The sequence below is a fragment of the Larus michahellis genome, chromosome Z (genome assembly GCF_964199755.1).
Source record: "Larus michahellis chromosome Z, bLarMic1.1, whole genome shotgun sequence".
Classification (NCBI taxonomy): Eukaryota; Metazoa; Chordata; class Aves; order Charadriiformes; family Laridae; genus Larus; species Larus michahellis.
This window is the reverse complement of record NC_133930.1, coordinates 36228283-36249601: the sequence shown is the minus strand read 5'-3', so window position 1 is coordinate 36249601 and position 21319 is coordinate 36228283. Positions and strand designations below refer to the sequence as shown.

The following is a 21319-nucleotide window of genomic DNA, read 5'->3' as shown; positions in this document are numbered from 1 at the left end:
ATTCAGTAGAACACGCTGAAGCAGTGTGATGAAACGATCTGTATAACACCACACAGTATTATTGCATGATGCGCTGTAGCAGACTGTTAAGTTTTAACCAAAATAAGAAAAGAATATGCTACATACTGCTTTTGAAACTGCTTTCAACTTTGCAATAGAGGGGCTTCCTTATTTAACATTTCTGCAATAAAAAAGCACGTGCATGTGGAAAATAACATCATTCACACTAATCAACAGATATGAATTATTTTCTTAAATGTGTTGGGAAATTGTTTCCTGCAGAGTAATTTGCTATACAACTAAGCACTTTTTCTTGGGAACAAGTACACTGGCAGCATATACAAAAAGATGACTAATAAAAATTACGGAATTCTACAGAAGTCCAGAAGAGAGACCTAGAGACATTTATTCTTTCTCCCTGTTTAGACCAGTTCAGAACTGACACCGGGCCAGAGCAGGAACTGGAAACATTTTTTTTTTCCACTCAAGAATACCTTTATTTAGGTGAACACTCAAAATAAAATCAAAACTCAAACCTTCACAAATGTCATGAACTCTTCTACTTTGTCATTGGTGAGCAGCAGCTTCTTCTGTACAGTTTCCAAAGCCTGTTCAGTCTGTTTAGCCAAGCCCTGTAGCTGTTGAGATGCAGTAGCCTCAAGTTCAGTCATGGCATATTCAGTCTCAATCATTTTGCTCTCTAGATTGTTAAGCTTGAGTTCCTGAAATATATCCGCAGACAAACAGCAGTGATATGATACAAGCTGATAGGCAGGTATGGTAGACCACTAATGAATGAACAAACCAACCTCCCACACAATAGTTAACACCACACAACATTCAACTTGCAATATATAAAATGTAATTTCATGGGAAAAAGTAATTTCATTTTCAGTCATTAGGTCTGCATCTAAATTCCAGATTCAAGTAAATCAGCAAAAGACATTACTATTATTCTGTTCTTTTTCCCCCTTCTATATTTAGAAAGTCTAAGCTGATGACCTTGCAACTTTTCATTTGAAAGTGAGGTATGAAAAAGTTCCAGGGCGGAGCCACCACATCTCTAATGTACCTTTTTCTCCAACTCATCTTTAGCCTTGTGATACATCTGCTCATAGTGAGACTTCTCCTTTGTAGCTACATTCAGTCTTTGTTTCAGTGAGTCAATGCAAGTTTTTTTGTTCGAACAGTCTTCAGCCAGTGCCTTAACCTGAAATAATGGAAGGTCAAAAGCCATTGACTATTAAGATATAAAACTTAAAAATGAAAATAAAATCAAAACTAAGCTTACCTATATTGCATAAACATACCTGTATTATTTAAATAATTTTATTAGAGTACCTTTTTCTGAAATTACAGTCTTTAATAAATCTCTGCTGCCAATCCAGTAGAGATTGTTTTGCATACAATCTTGTTACATAAAGTCATGAATTCTATTAAGTGTAAAGAAAAGCTCTTCATTTGCAGAGCTGTTTGTTTGTATGTATTTTTTACTCTTACGGTGTGTGCAAAAGGGAGTAAACCACAACTTCCACTCATTTCTTCTATCAGAGCTAAAACCATTAATTAAAACTCATCTAAGAAAATGATAAATGTCTACAAGTTAATAGTCTATAAAGCCTCTCAGATAATTATTATCATTTTACCATACAATGCAAACACTGATTTTGGGTAAAATGAAATAGACCAATGCTCCTAGAAAATCATTCAGCTCTCCTGACAGTATTAATCACAAAGTTTTCCTGACAGTATTAAGTAACAGGGAATTTCTTTGATCATCTGCTGAAGATACTGTAAAATTTATCAAGTTGATTTTCCACATGGAATAATCAAATTAATGCATGGAATTCGATTCTCTGGAATCTAAGAAATGCAGCACTTAAAATACTCCAAGAACAGCATTGAAGTACGTACTTCCATTCTAAATCTTCCATCTTAAAACCAAAACCAGGTTTTTATCTCGTTTCATACTTTAGCTCCCTTGCTTTCTTATGCTATCACTCTCTGTCTGCGGATTTCTTAATAATACCTTATCTTTGGCACGGAGGGTAAGACAGTAGCTCTCTCTAGAGCTGGAAGTGCTATATAACTGCAAGCAGAGATAGTGTTTGTGCTATCCAGTAAGAACCTGCATTCTAGGAAAACCAATGCAAATTGGTAAATGGTTTATTTCTATTTTGGAGTCATACGCTGCCTAACCTCGCAGACAACCAAGTGCCATAATCTTTTTCTGGTATTAAAGGCTGAAGTGCAATACATTGGTTGGATAATACAGAAAGATGCCAAAACATAGGTAAGTTCTCCTAGCTTCAGTGAAATCATCCTAGAATTTTTCAGGAGAAAATAATTTGCTATAGAAATTAAGCTCTACTTAGACAGAATTACATTAAGCTAAGAACTGTGAATCATTTATAACATTGCAAAACAAAATAGAGTAACATATTAAAGCATTTAACTGCTATAGCCAGGAGAGGTGCATGGACTTCATCAGCATACGTCATGTAAAATGACACTTGTTTCAGGTCTACTATATTTTATGAACTTACAGTACATAAAACTAAATCTCACTACTTAGACCATATCCTTGCAACTCAGAGTTCTGAATACTTTAATATTTAATTACACCTCTTATGAACGTACATTAAATTATGCTGAATCCATCCAAGCTATCACCATATACTGACTTCATACAAATTATAGTGGAGGGAATTACACCCTTAGATTAACTGTATGTTGTTTGCTTAAAGCAATATATTGATTTAGTATGTATAGCGTGTTGAAATAACTTCAGTAAATCCACCAGCTTTTGCTTTTCCTAAAACTATCAATAGCAAGAAAGAAGCACCTTTCTCTCAAGACTTTCCAATGTTTCATTAGAGGTTTTCTCATTTTCTTGATTTGCTTTTAGACGAGACCGTAAGTCTTCTATCAGATGTCTTTTCATACTAAGGTCCCTCTCCAATCGAGAAATCCTAGAAGGAAAGAAGTCACGCTGCATGTCACTGTTAGAAAATACTGTTAATATGCAACTATTTTAAACAACTAAAAAGTATAAATGCAGTAGACAAACTATCATTCCTGAAGCTTTAGAATATTTTTTAAAATAAAAGCTGATGCAATTCTTGCAATTTACCCTATACTCAATCATTAAAATCAGTTTCAAGTGTCTTATTAAACATACTTATCTCTAAATATTCTATTTAGTTGTGATTTGCTTTTTGCTGTGGTTTATGCTCTAACTTGTTTGATCTGAAACCATAATAATTCTTCTTAAGCTATTTTCAAAAAAAAGGAAAAAAAACCTGTTCAACACACAAAATATAATTAATTAAATTTCTTTGGTGTCTGAAGCAGACACCAAACACTATTTTGCACAAAATTATTTTTAAAAGAAAGTGAAAGTGGGAAGTCTCCTTTCATCCAAATGATTAATACACAGAAATACATGAAAAATCTCTGTCTCTATAATATGTCTGATAAAATAATAATTCTTAAAAACCGCAAAACCTAAAAATAATATCAGCATTTTTCAGAAAATTCTCAAAAAAAGAAATTTATGTTCTACAATGTAATCTCCATTCAATAAGAAAATTGTGCTTTATATAATGCCTACACCATTATGATAAAAATAAGTATTTTAAATACAAGCATAACCAAAACCTGAATATGTGCAGACTTCTAGATTTTTTTTAAATGAAAGCAAAATGAATGATGGTAATATGTTCAGGAATAAAACATTGTTTATATCATCTATTAAAAAAAATCAGGAAAACAGTGCATCTTAACATTTCTTCTCTCTCTTTCACATTTATACTGTTAGTTTTATTTTGGTGATTATATTTTACAGTTTATGACAAAAGAGTATCTATTTTATAAAGGAAGCATGATAAGCAATAACTATTTTAAATTTAATTCTTAAGATGGAAAAATTCAGGTTTATTTTGAAACAGAAAATACATAATGTACAAAATTTAACAATTTTAAGAGTTCTTTATTTTTGAAATTAACTAATTTCAGATACATAAACTGTACTGTATCTACAAATAAAAAAAATTAGACTTGCTAGAGGAGTTAAACTCTGGGACCAGCAAAAAACTCACAGATATACTAACAGGTTATGTTTATATAGTAATATAATTGAAGAACAGTATTATATCAGTTAAAGTAGGTAGAACAAAAATCTCAGTTGCATACTTCACAACAATACATGTGAATTTCAAAACGAGTAGTAAACCTTAATCAATTCAGATAGAAACAAATACAACTGTCCTTTTGAACTTTTTATGAATATAAGACAATATTTAATCTTGTTTAAGCATCTGAACCTTGACATGTCTCTTAGCCCCTAGGCAAAGAATTATTGTATTTGAAAGGCTGTGTTTAACAGTGCTGAGGAATTCATTTAGACTTACATCAAGGATAAAATAGTCTACTCTATAGTCTGAGTTTTGATTTAAGGTATTCTTAGTGCAATACAGGTACTGTAGCTAGCTAATCACTCATCAGTTTAAACAAAATGCAATTTTAGCATGTATTCCTCTAGTTTCTAAAAAAAGCCCTGTAACAGTCTGCAAGACTGCAATAAAAAGAAGAATAAAGCATTCTCTTAAAAATCTATTTAAGAACAGTTAATGTTGTAACAATTATAGAGCAGCCACTGGGTGGCACCAAACACAATGGATAGAAGTGTGCACGTACTTGGCTTGTAGTTCCCGAACCCGTTCTTCTTTTTCCTGGACTTCATTTTTTAGTGACTTAATGGTGGTCGACTGCTTACTGATTTCATTATTCGAATTCTATATTGAAAAATATTAGAATATAAATAAAGCAAACTGAATATTATTGCAGTCAACAGCAAATTTGTCTGGAACAACGGGCTGTGTAAACTTCCACATATTTTATGAACGTTCTTAGAAATTAATTGGTATAAAAGGAGTATTCTTACTTTAGAGCAACACTTAAGCAGAAGTACATTCCTTGGAAAATATGATAAAAATCAGTACTTTTCCATTGCTCTAATAACGTATGATTAATAGATGTTCCCCAGGACACCTGTAAGCCCAGTGCACCTATCAGGACCACATTTTCTCTTGCATATCATGGTCAGCTGAAAAGGCAACAGAAAAGAAGAGAAATAAAGTTGGATCTTTATTTGAACTACATCCTTGAATGATATAGTTCTACAGCACAAGGGGCCTACATCTATGAAGCAACAATTTCCAATAATGCCTTTCATCTTGTGCATTTAGAAATACAAGACAATGTACAGGAGCAGTTGGTTTTGTGTCCCTAGAAACTCAAAGCACAAGACAAAGACATTTCCATTTGGCCACACTAACACAAATGCTACACTTCAGTAACAAAAAGGTTTGATCCTTTCAGGAATGTGTAATTCCAGCAAGGAGAATTATATAGTTGTTGGCCTTTCCTTATTGTATATAGTAGGAAGTAAAAAAAAAGCCTCAGTTGCTCCATGCAAACTCACAGATAACCTACCCAAGACTTATATATATATATATATTTATATAATATAGAACAACTGAATCACTCTACAGAAATAAAAATACGAAATTTAACTAAGTAGCCATTTTAGCAATCTGAGCATATGCATTGAATGCCGTTGCTGAAAATGGCAGCCCAAACATAGTGCACTTAGAGATTTCAGAACTCCAAAAGGTGTTGCCAAAAGATACATATGTGTTAAGTGTATGCACAACACACGTGTGCCTAAATGCATGCAGGTTCATTCACTGTACTAGAGCTTTTTACTTATTATGTGTAAAGAATAAGTGAACAGATCAGACATGCTGTAAACAAAGATACTTCAGGAGAATTTCTCTGCTCAGTGCAGACTTGTAACGCCTATTAACATTAATGGGAGTATTGTACATAACTCTGTGCACCTCAAGGGGAGTATATATTCTTGTGTGCATAGTTAGATGTAAAATATTGTTCTTAATAACTTGTCTAGTCTATTTACTATTATTATAATGTGAGGTATAACCAGAAAATTGTTAAAATGATGTATGCTAGCAGAATATTCGTGAGTTTCCTGAGACCTGTTTCTTGAGCTTGAGCTTCATTAGCGTGAAGCACAGCACCCAGTTACATGGTTTACACACCAGACACAAACTTGGAACACTTAGGTGGGCCTCTACACATGCTCAGAGGCAAAGATATATGCTTATGGTATTTTGCTTCCAAACTCAGCACCCACACTTAACACATTTCTTCCTATTGGCAAAGATACAAGGAATCATTACATACAACACAAACAAACACTGCAAAGATAGCTCTGAGGAAAAAAAAAATTAACCAACAAAACCAGGTACTATTTTTGAGCTATAACGAAAGCTTTTGCTGCTTCCGCATTCAGACATTTAGGAGACTTTTTTGTAACTTTTTAAGCATGCTAGATAGCCTGGAACAACAGTCAAGAACTTTTGCCAATTTCTTCTGCTAAAAATTACTTCCAGGACTTAAATTTTTGAAAAATATTAGGTCAAAATAGGGCTAAGAATTTCAGCAACTTGATTTAAGTAGCTTCTGAGGCCCTTACAGTCCAAACTCTCACACAATTCGGCAACCAGTAGCTTTACTCTACTAATCTGGATATGGGGTCACAGACTATGTTTACTCTAAATGTAGTTTTGGATACATGGTTTATTTTTTACCTTAAAGATGTAATACATCTTCAAGGAGCAATTAAAAGTCACATTAGACTTTTTGACACCAGATTTATATATGCTTGCTAAATGTTTCTTCTGCTGCAGAAACAAAAAAAACCTTTGATTTTTCAGCAATGTATTTTGCAGTTCACAAGTAGCAGACAAATAAAGTAGGCTTCTAGCATGAGTCTTACTCCTAGAGTATTTTACCAAAAAAAAAAAAAATTCCTCATTTTTTATTTTTCTTACTTCAATAGAGCAATTGACTACTAGGTTTCTGGATAATGAGGACACTCATCTAAAAAGGAACAACCCTAATTAACAGAAATTACCACTCACCAGCAACAGAAACAGATTAGTCAAACCCAAATCTAAAATCAACACTCAAGAAGTCAGCGTGTATGGTTTCAAGATCTCTTTCTCATAATTAAAGTAGATCAAATTATGTCCCTTTTCATGGCTACTCCCTGCTGCCCTCATCTCTTTATCAATGTGACCTACCTTTACTAATCCCTGAATTTAGATGTTGCGCATCCAGTGTGCTATAGGCAAGATCTGTAATACCATGATTACCACCAACAGCTAAGAGGTCTGAGCACTACCCACACCTCATGTGCTAGCACAGCTAATCCAGCTCTCAGAGACAGAGCCGGCTATATCACTCATGTAATATGGCCTTTTCTTCCAGTTGATCCTTCAGCAGCCAGCTTGCTAGTGTGCCACTTCTTCTAGCAGCAAGACGCTGCACCATTTTGACCTTTTTCCTCGACTATTAAACACAAAATTATGGAAAAGAACAACTTTAAGACATGCTGTTGCACATATATTTCCTCCAGTGAGAAGAGAGGAAGAATTAATATGTTTGAGGCAGGCCACCTGCTGAGAAAGCTCTCAGATTAACACAGTACAGCACCTACATCATCCACATTATAACAGAATCACTGGAGACTAAAAAATGAAATTATCAACAAGTTAGCATTTTCCTACCAGCTAATCTATGAAAATACAAATACAAAAAGAATGATGTCTCTGTGAAGACAGGAATAGCAGTGACATACAGGTAACATAACACTATTACATTACATAAGCCACCCCATCAGCTCAAATTCTTTGCTCCCCTTTCATAGATAGCTATTGCTTACCTCCTCCTTAAAGGAAGCAAGGAATCAACACAATTCTCACTGAAGTAATTCCACAGCACTTCCCAACAAGATGCATTTAATCATTGTGTAAAAACACAGCAAGCCTTCCTGTCTGGCCTATTTGATCTGCAAAAATTGTTTTAATTGTAACTTCTAATTCTCCTGCTTATGACTACATTTCTGCTTAACATCAAAGGTTATCTAAGATCGAAGTTGCTAATCATTGGCTAAGACATATATAAATGATATGCATATGTGAGTATACGTGTATCTACTTGACCCAGTTATGAAATGCTGTTCATACGAATTATCCTCAGCACTAGATAATCTGTTCTGTCACCTTTAGTTTGCACTGCAGCTGTTTCATCTCTAAATCTCTGTTCTTTGAAAGAGCTGGTGTGGCTTCACTCTTGCCAGCAGTTTGAGACAGATGTTCTCTCAACTTCAGTTTTCCTTGTAAGTCTTCCTTCTCCTGTTGCCACTTGGCCAGGTTGGAGGTTAACAACTGTTTTACAAACCAAAGAAACAATCACAATTGCATCCTAGAAGTATTTCTGCTTGATCATATAAGATGCTTCTCTAGGTCAGAATTCAAGAGGAACGAAACAGTATATATAATATCTGTAATTATATTGCATAGCTGTTACGTGAATTCTATAGTTCACGCAAAGATCAAATCTGTCAGGAAAGAGAAGACAACCAGCATTAAAAAAAAGTAATTTTTTTAAAAGGCAAGCTAATTAAAAAAAATTACCATACAAAACTGTAACAGTAGTTAGTTACTGTTGAAATCTGTTTACCTACAGCCTCTCTGGGATTCAGCAATTATTTCCACCCCTAGCATGAAGTAATACCAAGGTGTCTCAGGCACCAATGTGTATTAAAGGTGGTTAAATGTCAAATCTGTTTTAATGGTGACCACAGTAAGCTCACTTGAATTGCTGTGTTGACAACTGCTATAAAACATACACCCTTCTCTTGGCTTTTGTTTTGATATTTGTAGGGCTTGTAGAGGTTAAAGCAAAGTGGACCAGCTGCACTAAATATCTTCTGGTTGGCTGGTCTTTACTCATGTTGTGTTATTTCTTCCCTTTCACATATATGCACCATAGCCAGAGAACCACATATTCCATAACCTTGACTCTAGGGCTGAGGTACTTAAGTGGTAAAAGCCAAGCTGGAGCAGGACAGGATAACAGATGTTAGTTGTTTATTCCACTGGGTAGGTCTTACCACCCTATACTGCAGCCAAAACGCTTCTCATTTAGCAACATAAATGCTAAGTCCAATTAGCAGACGAGGCTTGTTAGGGATTTAGTTCAAATAAATAACACACAAACAAACTCTAAGTCTTGTTGCACTTGATTGACAACTGACAAGACTTAGTCAATCTTTGTAACTATATTTCGCAGTTCTCCTTATAGAGGTAATCTTTTAAATAAAATATTTGTTTTAATTTAAATAATACTGAATGTTTTTCTGTGAAAAGCAGAACTGAAATAATCTTCATGCTTGTGGTTAACTTTCACGATTCTGTAGTCAGCTGAAAGCCACCAATGGCCTAACAACTCCCTGCTCCTTAAGAGGGTAACTATAGTACTACCTTATTATCCCAAAGAAGAATGTAATATGGTAGTTTAACATAAGGAACAATTACACAAAATGGTATTGAAATCTCACAAAGGGCAAAAAAACCTTCCTTTGTGAAGAATCCTGCTAAGAAACTGCAAAGATACTATAGGTTGAAATGACTAAATGTGTGCCAGATTATATGCTGGTACACAAAAAAACATGGGTGAGAGAAAGTTAGAGATAGTGATCTACTTCCAACCATTTCATTATTTAACTCAAAAATAGATTTTATACTGGTTGATGTTACTAGAAAAACCTTTTTATATGCATGTGTTTATATACACATGCACTTCCATATCGATCTCCTGAAGATCACATACATACCCAAATAAAAGAAAAACCTACTTATGGTCATGTTTATTCCCATTAAGAATGACATGAGAACACTTGTAGATTTTGCATTACTTAAAAAAAAAAAACATGGATACATGAAAATGCACCCTGTATTTAAAGTTAAAACTCTAACAGATTTCACACTTAAGTGCATTAATTAAAGCCAATGGGCAGTTTACATATGTATCTGAGATAAGTGCTGTTCTTAGTAAAGGGGTTAATTTTTCCATTCTCTTCTGCATCTGCTGTCATTATTGAACAAGAGATAAATAGTGTTAATGTATTTTCTAATTGGCTATTCCTTAATCTGATATATTATCCTCACAATTAATACAGTCTGAGTAAGACAAAATGAAGGCTACTTTAATAAGCAAGACCAGTAGCAGTACAGAAAGATAGAAGGATTAGGTTAATTTGTCCAGTATAGCCAGTATTTCTACATGCAGAATTTCATGATTCAGTGTCTCTATAATAAATTATTCATAAAAAGAAAAGCAAAAAAAAAAAAAAATCATGGCTAGATCAATATCTCTGATTAAAACTAGAAATGCCCCCAAATCTGCCCAAGATAACTCATGACTCTCTGAAGTTTCTTAGGCTATTGATGCTGCCAAAATGTATCTGGTCTAAAATGCCATGATTGCAGTGGCCACATCCCCCCAAATGATAGCAAATATATTGAAAAAGAAAAGGCTTTCATGGGACAGGTGCCAAAGAGGACAGTGCTACATTGGCTGTAGAATTTACTTAAGTGAGGAGGTAGAAAAAAATTACTGAAATACGAATGCACATAAATTCAGAAACAGCATCAGAACTATAGGGGTGAAGTGAAAGTAGTGTATGATGGACAAGACAAACACCCCTCAACTTGCAAAAGCAGAAGAAGATAGACACACAACTGCAATCGCAGATATCAAGAAGGCTGTCTCTTAACAGCTCTGGAGACAATGTAAATGGTGTTACAGAGTTGATAATTCTATTGCATTATTCTTCTATTTGCAATATATTAAAAGAGTATGTGAAAATTCTATATAAATTTATGTAGAATGTGAAAAACAGCCTCCCCCCCATGCCCCCCGCCCCTTCCCCAGCAAGATATTTATATCTAAAAGATATTCCTCGCACTTACTTACTTAAGAAGCAAGTTCATTACCCTGCTGTCCCTCACCACTCACTAAGTTTTAGGTGAGGTCTTTTGTTCTTTTGTGTTTTTTAGACACAGGCGGTTTTTTGTGTGTGTGCTACCATGCACGCAAATCCTGAGTGACCGAGTAAAAAGGATTTACTCCAGGGGAAGAGGTCACCAGGATGAAAGGTAGAATCTTAAATACCAGCTAGACCAGATGTTGGTAAAGGCAGGCTACCGCTGTTCCTCCACGATGTAGCGGCCTTTGTCTGCTGCACCTCCTCCAGCGTGTTTTGGCTTAACAGATGTTTATAGATTCAATATTTTAACATCCATCTATCTTAATCTCCTTGCTCCTGGTATACTCATGACACTCTGTTCTGCTGTACACAAAGGGATAAGTGATGAAATCTAAGTTTCTATGTAGTCAATGTAAAACTTCCAGTGACTCAGCAAGGCTTTTTACCATAAGCCCTCTGCTCAGAAAGACAGCTATGTGGAAGGCCCCATGGATTAATGTAGGAAGCTCCTGGAATGGCCTATTGCTCCTTGGCATCACAACAACACTGTGAGGATCTTCTAGCTCAGTTTACAGCAGAGTTGCCCTCCTACTGCAGCTGGCATGTACAAAAATGACATTTCTGTTGGTGGTGGCTGATATTGCACAGCCACTGCTGTATGCGATCCCATACATTTATATTTGCAGAATTTATTATGTAGAATGTATTTCTTGGCAAAATTATAAAATAGGATGCAAATCAGGTATTCTTGAAACACTTTTTAAGCAATGACATAACCTTATTTTACTAATTATTTTGTAATCCAATATAAATATCCTCAGATGTTTAAAAATCATATTTCCATATTTCCTATGAAGCTTCCCATCCTAAAATCCTGGCATAAGAAAACATTACAACGTGCATAGACATGTCTGTAAGAAACCTGAAGTCAACATATTCCTTTTTTTTTTCTCTAAGAAACCTTGCTATAGTAGGTAATAAAATACATTTGCTATATGCATAGCTCCTCTACCAAGTTCTATTTTAAAATCTAACACTGCTCAGCTGAAGGTTTTAGATAGAATGCTATTTTCTCACAGCTTTAGCTTGATCATGAAAAATATACAACATAAGCAGTACTTGTGGCACTCATAAACTATGAAAAAACTTTTCAAAACATATTTGCAGGCACAGAGTTAAGTATTTATGATTTTACACACTCTATCAAATGTTATTAAAACATAATGATAAGCCTATTTACAACATCCAAGGCAAAATTTACTGAGTCAATCCCACTAATTTTGTCCCTGTTTTGTTCTCTTGAATCAAAACCTATCTCTGCCTGATGGGTCACAGGAAAAAAAAGCTAAAATTAATAAAGACAGTATGTAGCTATCTGAAAATATGAAAAGATATATACCAGACTAAAAAGCTAACTGTGCTGCATACTTAATGTGATCATATAGAGAAAAGGCAAATAACTCCAAATCCTCAGTGAAAGTTTTTTTTCATGCAAGTGCTGTAAGTGTTTGATTACTTAGTATTCCAGACTTGAAGACAAAATATGAAACAGAAGTCTTTGGTGACTTAATATCCTATCCCTAAATTGAAACAAAGACACCAAAAGCAAGAAGTAGTTCTGAAATGTAAAAATTGTCATTTATTCTTCTGAAAATTTATTAAAGTCTACTGTGTCACTAACTTACAATTTTTTTCAGCCAAATGCAGTTATCACCAGATGACTGTTTCACAAAATGTCAAGTAAATGAAGGTAATATAGAGGACTTTTTGCCAGTGCTTTAGCTAGTTGTTAGACTTCAGTAGCCTTTAGAGACCATTAAGTACCCTTTGGCTAATTGGCCAATGGTAGATTAATCCTCTTTTTATTCTAGCAGCACTATTTTAACACCCTTTGCACTCTGTCAGTGTAGTATCTGAATGACAAAATAATATTGTGCATGAATAATAAGCAGAAAAGTTAAATTAACATTTCATGTTTCACATGCCATACCTATGTGTCAGGGAAAAAACCTTCTTTTAAAGCCACTGACATTCAACTTTTTTAAACAATCTCATGTTGACATCTTACTGAAGTGAATCTTCCTAATTACTGCTAATTGCCTATCAAGAAAAAAAAATATCTTTCCTTGAAGTGCAGTTGTCTAGTGTAGATGAACACAGCTCCAATGTGCATAGTAAAGACAAGCATGACACTTGAGGTGTGCTACATTATTATGAGGTCATACTAAATATGGTTCGCAATGAACAAGGCAGCTTTTAAGGATGTTTAAGGCACTGAAAATGTCAATCTCTCATGAAGTGTTTAAATTAGTTCCCAGCAGAGAACTAATATCAGCATGCAGATAAGAGGTATATTTCTCATCTCAAGTATTTTACTAAAGAAAAAACATAGTTGTCACTGTAGCACAACTGCAGTTCATCAGCTTTATAAAAGCAATGTTTACACTGTTATCTACAGAAGGGCCCTTTCACACATACAAACTATAAATTCAGCTATCATTGGAAACACAGTTGTAATCACTAGCCGCGACTCTTATCAAAGTCTTTGAATGTCTTCTTAATCATGCACTAGTACTGATCAGAGTAATCATAATTTATAAAAGGCTATTACTTACTATTTACTATCATCATTATAAAAGGCGATTAAAACAAATGTTTTACTTGTAATTTTAATTCAGCTATTCTATAGCTAATTTATACCTACATTTATTCTACAATTTATAAAAGTCTAGTATTACAACATTGGATCTGGGTAAGGCATCTTATGAAATAATAATAAAATCAAATCCATAAAATCAGAGCAGATAGGTCCATTTTAGATTTTGGTTTGTTTTGTCATTTGTTTGTTTTTTTAAAGAATGATGACACCACATAGATCGAGACAAGAACACATATATCTATTCTACAGAAATACACAAACCCTCATGTATAAATGAACTGGAGTAATATATTCTGGGGTCAATGCTTGAAGAAATCATCTGCTGTGACACCAATTTTTCAAATAAATTACAGAAATTAAGAAAAAAATAGTAATAATATAGGTAAACAAATTTTTAATAAGATGAAAATGCTTCTGAAACATGTAATCTGTATAATGCTAACACCAATCAAAGATAAGGGGTTTGACCTGAAGCGATTCTATTTTAACTTGCATTTTCTATCACTTTTATTTCATGTCTCTGTATGAGTAAATATTGCTGTATCCCATGCCTAATTTCTGTACCTATTAAGAACACTATCTTGCTTTCGTACTAAAGCAGATGCAGCACTCCATCTGTCCTTGCAAATTACAAAGGAATATAAGAACTATTAACCATGTATGTAACATTACTTACATAAGTAGTTTCATTATGATCAATTATATGTTCAGAACTATGGCTTTAATGTTTGTAGGGATTGAGTTTCCAACGTGGAGATGCAAAATGCCAGAATATACAGATTTATGGGACCTTACCTATAAGGCCTTAACATTTGCAGATAAAAATCACAGAACTTAAAAAATTAATATTTCTGTAAAAGAAAAGTATTTAAGATTACAGTATATTATACTATATATCACACACTTAGTTTAATTTATTTTAAGTATTAATATCTACATGGATACAACACGGTACATTAAAATAAGTTTTACTACAATTAAAAATGAAAATATAACTAGAGACATTTCTCAACATTTCATCCCACTTGAAAATATCTGAATGTTATAGCAAGCCAGTTGTGAAGATGTGGCTGAAGTCCAAAACCAATGTTTCCATGTACCCACCATTGCTATTTAAACAAATACAAGTTGACTTGGGTATTCCAACGCCTAACATGCCTGTGCATATTAAGTATTGCTATAAACAAGCAAACACTTAGATCTGATGCATAAAATTTGCCCCAAGATTTCCACGCCTTTGTACTTACTAGAGAATTTTCAATATAAGGCATGGAATCCATGGAATCTTTTATAGTTAGGACCGGGTTTTGCTGCAAGATTTTTTGCAGGGGTACACAGTATTTATCTGATTTTCTCCAAACACGAGAGTTGGGGCAAACTCATAAAGCTAGATATTTGAATTTTTCAGCTAGGGTCAGGGATAGCGCTTGCCATATTCCCCCTGCTTAATCTTAACACATCTAAGCACTGCAAATGAACTACTTGCATGAGAGCCAGTCAGGGAATTTCACAATCCCTACAACTCATTACAAATTTAACAGCAGCAATACTAAGTATTCATATGTTTCAGATAACACATACAAATATGCTGCACTAAAACTCATTGGGGGAAAAAATTAATAATGCTTCCATCTGTTTTCCGTATAGCTCACATAAAATAGAGAGAAACCAAAATGAAAATGCTATTTTAAAGACTGTTTTTAAACTTTCTTTTGATTTACCTGCTTATTTCCAAAGCATATAGCTTTATATCTTTAAAAATTAAAATTATTTTTAAAAGAATATATAAGCAAGAAAGAAACAAAACAGCTGAAAGAATGGTGAAATATTAATTTAACCTCTCCTCATTTCCATCTGTTTTAGAGAGTGAACCATTTTCTATTGAAATACTTCTGCATCGCAAATATAAGTGGGCAGGAATTCTGTGTTTGTAGGGAAAGCTGCACCATCTCCCATACTCTGGCCTCCTCTCTATATATTGTTTTCATTTGCTTAAATTTCAACTGTTAAAGACCATTTTCTGTCAACTTACATAAAACACGTCTAAAAGATACAAAGGTTTGAGGAAGTGATATAAGTATTTTGACGTAAAAATTACTAAAAAATATGTACAAAGTTATTCTAAGAAGTGGGTTGCAATATTCAAGGAAGAAAATTTATAAAGATAGCTCTATATTTAATTTCATACAATTACTTAAACATCTCATTTGTAACTGCTTCAGCTATCAATAAAAGCTGAAAAAAATGTCCTCAGAAGCTTTTTTGATTTTTTTATGTAGACAGCTGTGTAAAAGCAAAACATTTTACGTGTAAACTGTATTAACAAATTTAATTACTGGAAAAGTTCAATGTTCTCACAGAGCAGGAGGAAAATAAAAATACACAACAGAGAGTTGCAGGGAAAAAAAAGGTAAAAAACCTGGAATTTTTCTAGTCACATAAAGGTGATACTGTACAAATATTAATGTGCTATTTACATTTCTATATAAGAAAATAAAGGCATATTGCTAGCCACTCTGAGAGGTATAAGGAAGCTGATGACAGACATTGTTGGGAGGATGCGAAGACGGGGATATTTTTCAAAATCACGAATTACATTTAAAAATTACCACTACCATGTATTGCATATAAATTAAAGTGGTAATTCATCCCTAGTTTATCGTAAATGAACCCCCACAGTCTTATCTTTAATTTGTAATTTATGTTATCATTGGAACCCTTGCTAAAATTGCAAGCATAAATGAACAGTTTAGGGTAAAGTACTCCTTACATTACATATTAAATAGCTGAAGAGACCATCACAAGAAAAACACATGTTTTCAGCTTAACGTATAAAACAAAGTATACTTTCCCTTTGTCATGATTATCATCAATATTATGGCTCATTTGGGCAATTAATTATTTTCACGTACATGAACAATTTGAGGACAACATTGTAGTTGTGCCTAATCCCTGCAATTCAATGTCCCACCTCGAGCCAGACCGATGGCTGTTGCCTCTTAATACTTCCCACATTCTCTTCTGCTTGCTTCACTGGGATAAGACTATAGAGACAAAGTCACACATTTTTCTCTGGTGTACATAATACCCTAAGGACCACATTTGAATCTATGAATGAACAGAATGAACAGGCAGACCAGTTCAGCCACCAAAGAGTAAATCCTTTTCCAGTGCCTGTGAATCTTGTGAGACATGCTATGGCTAGTCATACAGTCTCCATTGCTGAGAAAGAAACTGAAGCTTTTGCCGCATTAGGCAGCCTGGAGTGATGCAAAAATAAACCTGAACATGACACAAGCTATGGGAACAGTCCACGATTACCTCATTAATTGCCAATGAAACTTTAGGAGAACAAATCAGATGGTGCGAAGCATTGGTAAGGAAGTGCAAGAAAGTGTAAGGAAGCACCTCCTCTAGCAGTAACTGAATCACAGAATCATAGAATCACAGAATTGCCTAGGTTGGAAGGGACCTTTTGGATCATTGAGTCCAACCATCAACATATCTCTGACAAAAACCATCACTAAACCATATCATTAAGCACTATGTCTACCCGTCTTTTAAATACCTCCAGGGATGGTGCCTCAACCACTTCCCCAGGCAGCCTGTTCCAATCCTTAATAACCCTTTCAGTGTAAAAATTTTTCCTAATATCCAGTCTAAACTTCCCCTGGTCCAACCTGAGACTGTTTCCTCTTGTCCTATCACTTGTTAATTGGGAGAAGAGACCTACGCCCACCTCTCTACAACCTCCTTTCAGGTAGTTGCAGAGAGCAATAAGGTCTCCCCTCAGCCTCCTTTTCTCCAGGCTAAACAACCCTAGCTCCCTCAGCTGCTCCTCATAAGACTTATTCTCCAGACCCCTCACCAGCTTCATCGCCCTCCTCTGGACCCGCTCCAGGCACTTCAAGCAAACAAACATGGCTTCAAAAACATAAAAACTGTTCCTGTAGGGTTACAAGGAGAATAAGTGTCTGACTTCTGTAGGGATGATAAAGAATCTTGTGAGCAAGCACTCATTGTCTTCAACAACTGGGATTTAAGGCAGAGAAAAATGGGGACAAGCCCAAGGAGGAAATGCTGTAGATAACCATTTTTAAAAAGGAAACTTAGGTGTAGCTCCCAGATACCATTTTTTTGTCACAGAAGTAGTCTTAATTGTAACACAGTCCTTTTCTACTGTTGTTGAAGATGCCTTAGTTCTTGACTCATATTCCTTTATGCCTAGAAAGACCAAAAAAAAAAAAAAACAGTCTGAATGCTCATGCATGTTCCTTGGTAAAGTGATGAGAATGGCTGTACTCTTCTGGTTTGTACTCCTGGCTACAGATGTGTCTTCTGCATTTTCCTCCTGTAGTGAAAAGGCCTAGCCAGGACAACAGAGCTCCAGCATTAACTTTGAACATACAAACCTAAACAAGGGATTGAGGGAATGAGAAAGCTGGAGTAACATGCGAGCTCTAACAAAAATGACAATTCCCTTTGTGCAATAAACTAGACAATGAAATTTCAGTGTGGAATGGGTGAGAAAATAGGGTATAACACAGGAAATGGGTGCTCAGCAGAAAACCTAACAGTGCTGAACTGGTGAAAGAGAAGATTCCCATTCTGAAATCTGAAGGTGTTTAAAAGAACTCTAGGACCAATTATGTTTCTTTCTGACATTGTTCCCGTAAGTACAAGAAGTAGGAGCTGTTGATCCTGTCCTGCTTTCTGGTCATTGATACACCTTACTAGAAACCAAAGAGTAAAAAGCTGCATGGGGGAAAAGGAGAATTTGGTGTCCAAGGAGGACCTTGTTTGTAAGAACTAGCTGTTAGCTCCATTGTTGAAACTCTTCACTATTAAGATATTTTCCTATGCTGGTTACCTAAAAAAGTCCTTCTATTTGAGAATGAGGACAAAAAACCTAATTGCTACAAGAGAAAGACTGGTAATGATGTCAAGAATACATTAAATTTAGCACATGTGCAAAAGAGTATAAGTAGATTATTGCTGAAAATTTTGGTTTAACTACAGAGAGGATTGTCCTGACAGCCTTCTGCAGTTCTTCAGCGCCCTCAGAGAGAAAATTTGCCTTATATTTGAATTATCTTTCTTGAAAAATTAAATCTATTCTCCTTAAAGTAGATGGAAGCACAAACTTACTACTAGCCCATTTAAATAATCTTTTACACATTGGAAGGTGGCTATTACACTCCTTCAGTCTTTACCATTGAGTTATCAATTTATAGATTTCATTAATTACACTCTTTCAATCTCTTCTCATAGTTAACATGTTCAAAACTTCTTAGAATTTTTGTTCCTTTCTTCCAATATATGTATTTTGTGTATGGTGCCCAAAACAAGATACAAGATTTCACTTGTACACTTGACACTACTAAGTTGCAAAATAAACATCTTTTGTGAAATTCTGTTTAAGAAATAATGCCTGACAAGCTGGCAATTGTTCTACTATGAAGAGCAGTAGATTTGACAAGCAAGTGGCCTTCATGCTATGAAATACCATCTTCATGTTCCTGAGAAACAGACACTGGTATTTGTCCAAACTGTGGATCTTTGCAAAATAAAAACACATATCCACAAGCCAAAAAATCCCCAAACCAACCAACTGCAATTTTGGCTTTTTTCACGACTTGTGAGTTTGCATCTCACACATACCAATCTTGTAAATGGAGGGATAACGTGTAAAAATATATGCATCATGTATGCAAATATATTTTCATGAACAACAAAAACTCTTCCCCCTTTTCATGAACAACAAAAACTCTTCCCCCTTTACTACATTTTTATGTACAAATGTGGGAAAAACATTTTAAAAGTAGAGACTAAGCGCATTTCAGTGGTCATTCAAAAGTGGTATTTCATTTAAATCTTGATTTGGTCTTGGTGAATTTAAACTACAGAAATTACCTTACAGAAATAAAAGTAAATCCTTGTTATATTTCGGGAAAAAAACCCAAGATAGCCAAACTCAAACCTTTAACTTCAATAAAACTTGTTTCTTCTTGCCTTAACTAGTAAATGATTTTTAAATCAAATGATCTAAAGACTTTAATGTTTAAAATTGAAAAGTGTTGGTAAATATCATGATAGTTATTTTTTTCCTTCATGGGTGACTTTCAAATTGTTACTGTTATAAGCATTTTAGAAACAGAAAATGAAAATAAATAATTGCAGCTTTTTGTGTCTTTTTACACTTTGAAACAATTTTTTTTTTAATGACAAGGTGGAACACCCATTTGCTGATAATAGCCCGTCTATTGCGGAAACAATACTTACAAAAAGTATCTGGAAAAGTCATATTTAACCCTTTATAAATAGATAGATAGTATATGGAAGCTTGCTTTTTTATTATTTACCTTAGTTTTCATTATTTTTTTATATGCTTTTGATGACATGCTTTTGATACTAACAAAAATGCACAGCCTTTTTCAATCATAATTTAAAATGAACAAAAATATGTAAATACCAGTATTTTGGCAGTTTTATGTGTAAAAACAGTCACATACCCTTTCTGACCACTATTGCTTCCTGAGATATTAATGGCTAATGTATTGTCACACATCTCTAAAGGCAAAGTGAAGCAAAAAGAATTACATTCTTTAGAAAATATAAGCAGTTTCCTGGTTGGAGCTATACAGGAACCATCAGAACAGAAATTATAGACTTGCAATGTTTAGATCACTTTCACTGACTTAAAATATTGTTCTCTGAAGTGACCTAAAAAAGTGAGTAAAACAACCCTATGACTATATTGTACAGTGTGTTCCTAGTGATAATCATACTTTCTTCAACGCCTAATACAAACCACAGACATTGCTTTAACAAATACCATTTGGTTGACCTAGAAGACAGGACGAAGGAATGAGAGAGTCACGTCCAATTCCTCATGGATTCTCAGCTTGGATCCTGTTTTTTGCACAGTTTACCTTATGAACATGATCCGAGTGACATTTCACAAATTCCTGGATAAATGTTGCTACACTCTGCCAGCAGAGAGACAGGCTGTGTCATGCACAGATCAATAATAGCACTGTGTTTCATCAGCCTCAAAATCAAAAGTGCTTCATCTGGCAAAAGCCATGGCCCTTGAGGATCTGACATATATAAACTGAATACCCCATACAGGATGTCTGCTACAAAAGCTACCAGTGTAACGACAAGTCTAGAGACACACAGTGAGCGTATGTAAATAAGAAAACATGTATTGGTTTATATATAAAGAATTTTTAACTCCTTCTTATGAAAAGTAAGAACAAATATCATAAAGCAGCATCTGAATAGTAGAAACCAGACTAAAATTCTACAGTTCTTGACAGAAAAATAAAAACACAGTCAGGACAATATTCATACTATTTTGAGGAATTTACTATAAAATGCAAGTACCTTTTGAATGGTACACAATATGTATGACAGTGGGCTGCAATAACATGCAGTCTAAGCTATAGTAATGCCTTCTTATCAAAATTACGTTCATTGAAAACATAGAACATCAGAAAAATTTTCTTTTCTTCAGCAAAACTACTCAAAGCAGAGGTCTTGAGACTGTAAATCATCATATACTACCTGTAGTTTCAGGCTTCAATATAGGCTTTCATAGGTAAACAATGGAAATGTATGTCCTCTACTCTACCTCTCCTCACGATTATCTTTTTAGTGACAGAGCTTGTAAAATTTGTATCTTCAAGTAAATGCAGCACCTGTAGATTTTTGACTGAAGTAACTATCAGAATGTC

At 34.5% G+C, this 21319-nt stretch overlaps 1 protein-coding gene across 3 annotated transcripts in view; it reads right to left on the bottom strand.

Annotated features, from left to right (window-relative positions):
* The window catches only part of CNTLN (centlein), a 196365-nt gene that overhangs the window by 26448 nt on the left and 148598 nt on the right, over window positions 1-21319 (bottom strand). For 2 of the 3 annotated variants that reach the window (XM_074570561.1, XM_074570563.1), the window contains 5 exons: window positions 8151-8315; window positions 4699-4796; window positions 2846-2972; window positions 1073-1210; window positions 537-722 (listed from right to left, as the gene is read on the bottom strand). In XM_074570561.1, the coding sequence (XP_074426662.1) occupies window positions 537-722; window positions 1073-1210; window positions 2846-2972; window positions 4699-4796; window positions 8151-8315 (714 nt within the window). The remainder of the gene's footprint in view (window positions 1-536; window positions 723-1072; window positions 1211-2845; window positions 2973-4698; window positions 4797-8150; window positions 8316-21319) is intronic. The other variant, XM_074570562.1, reaches the window with a different exon arrangement.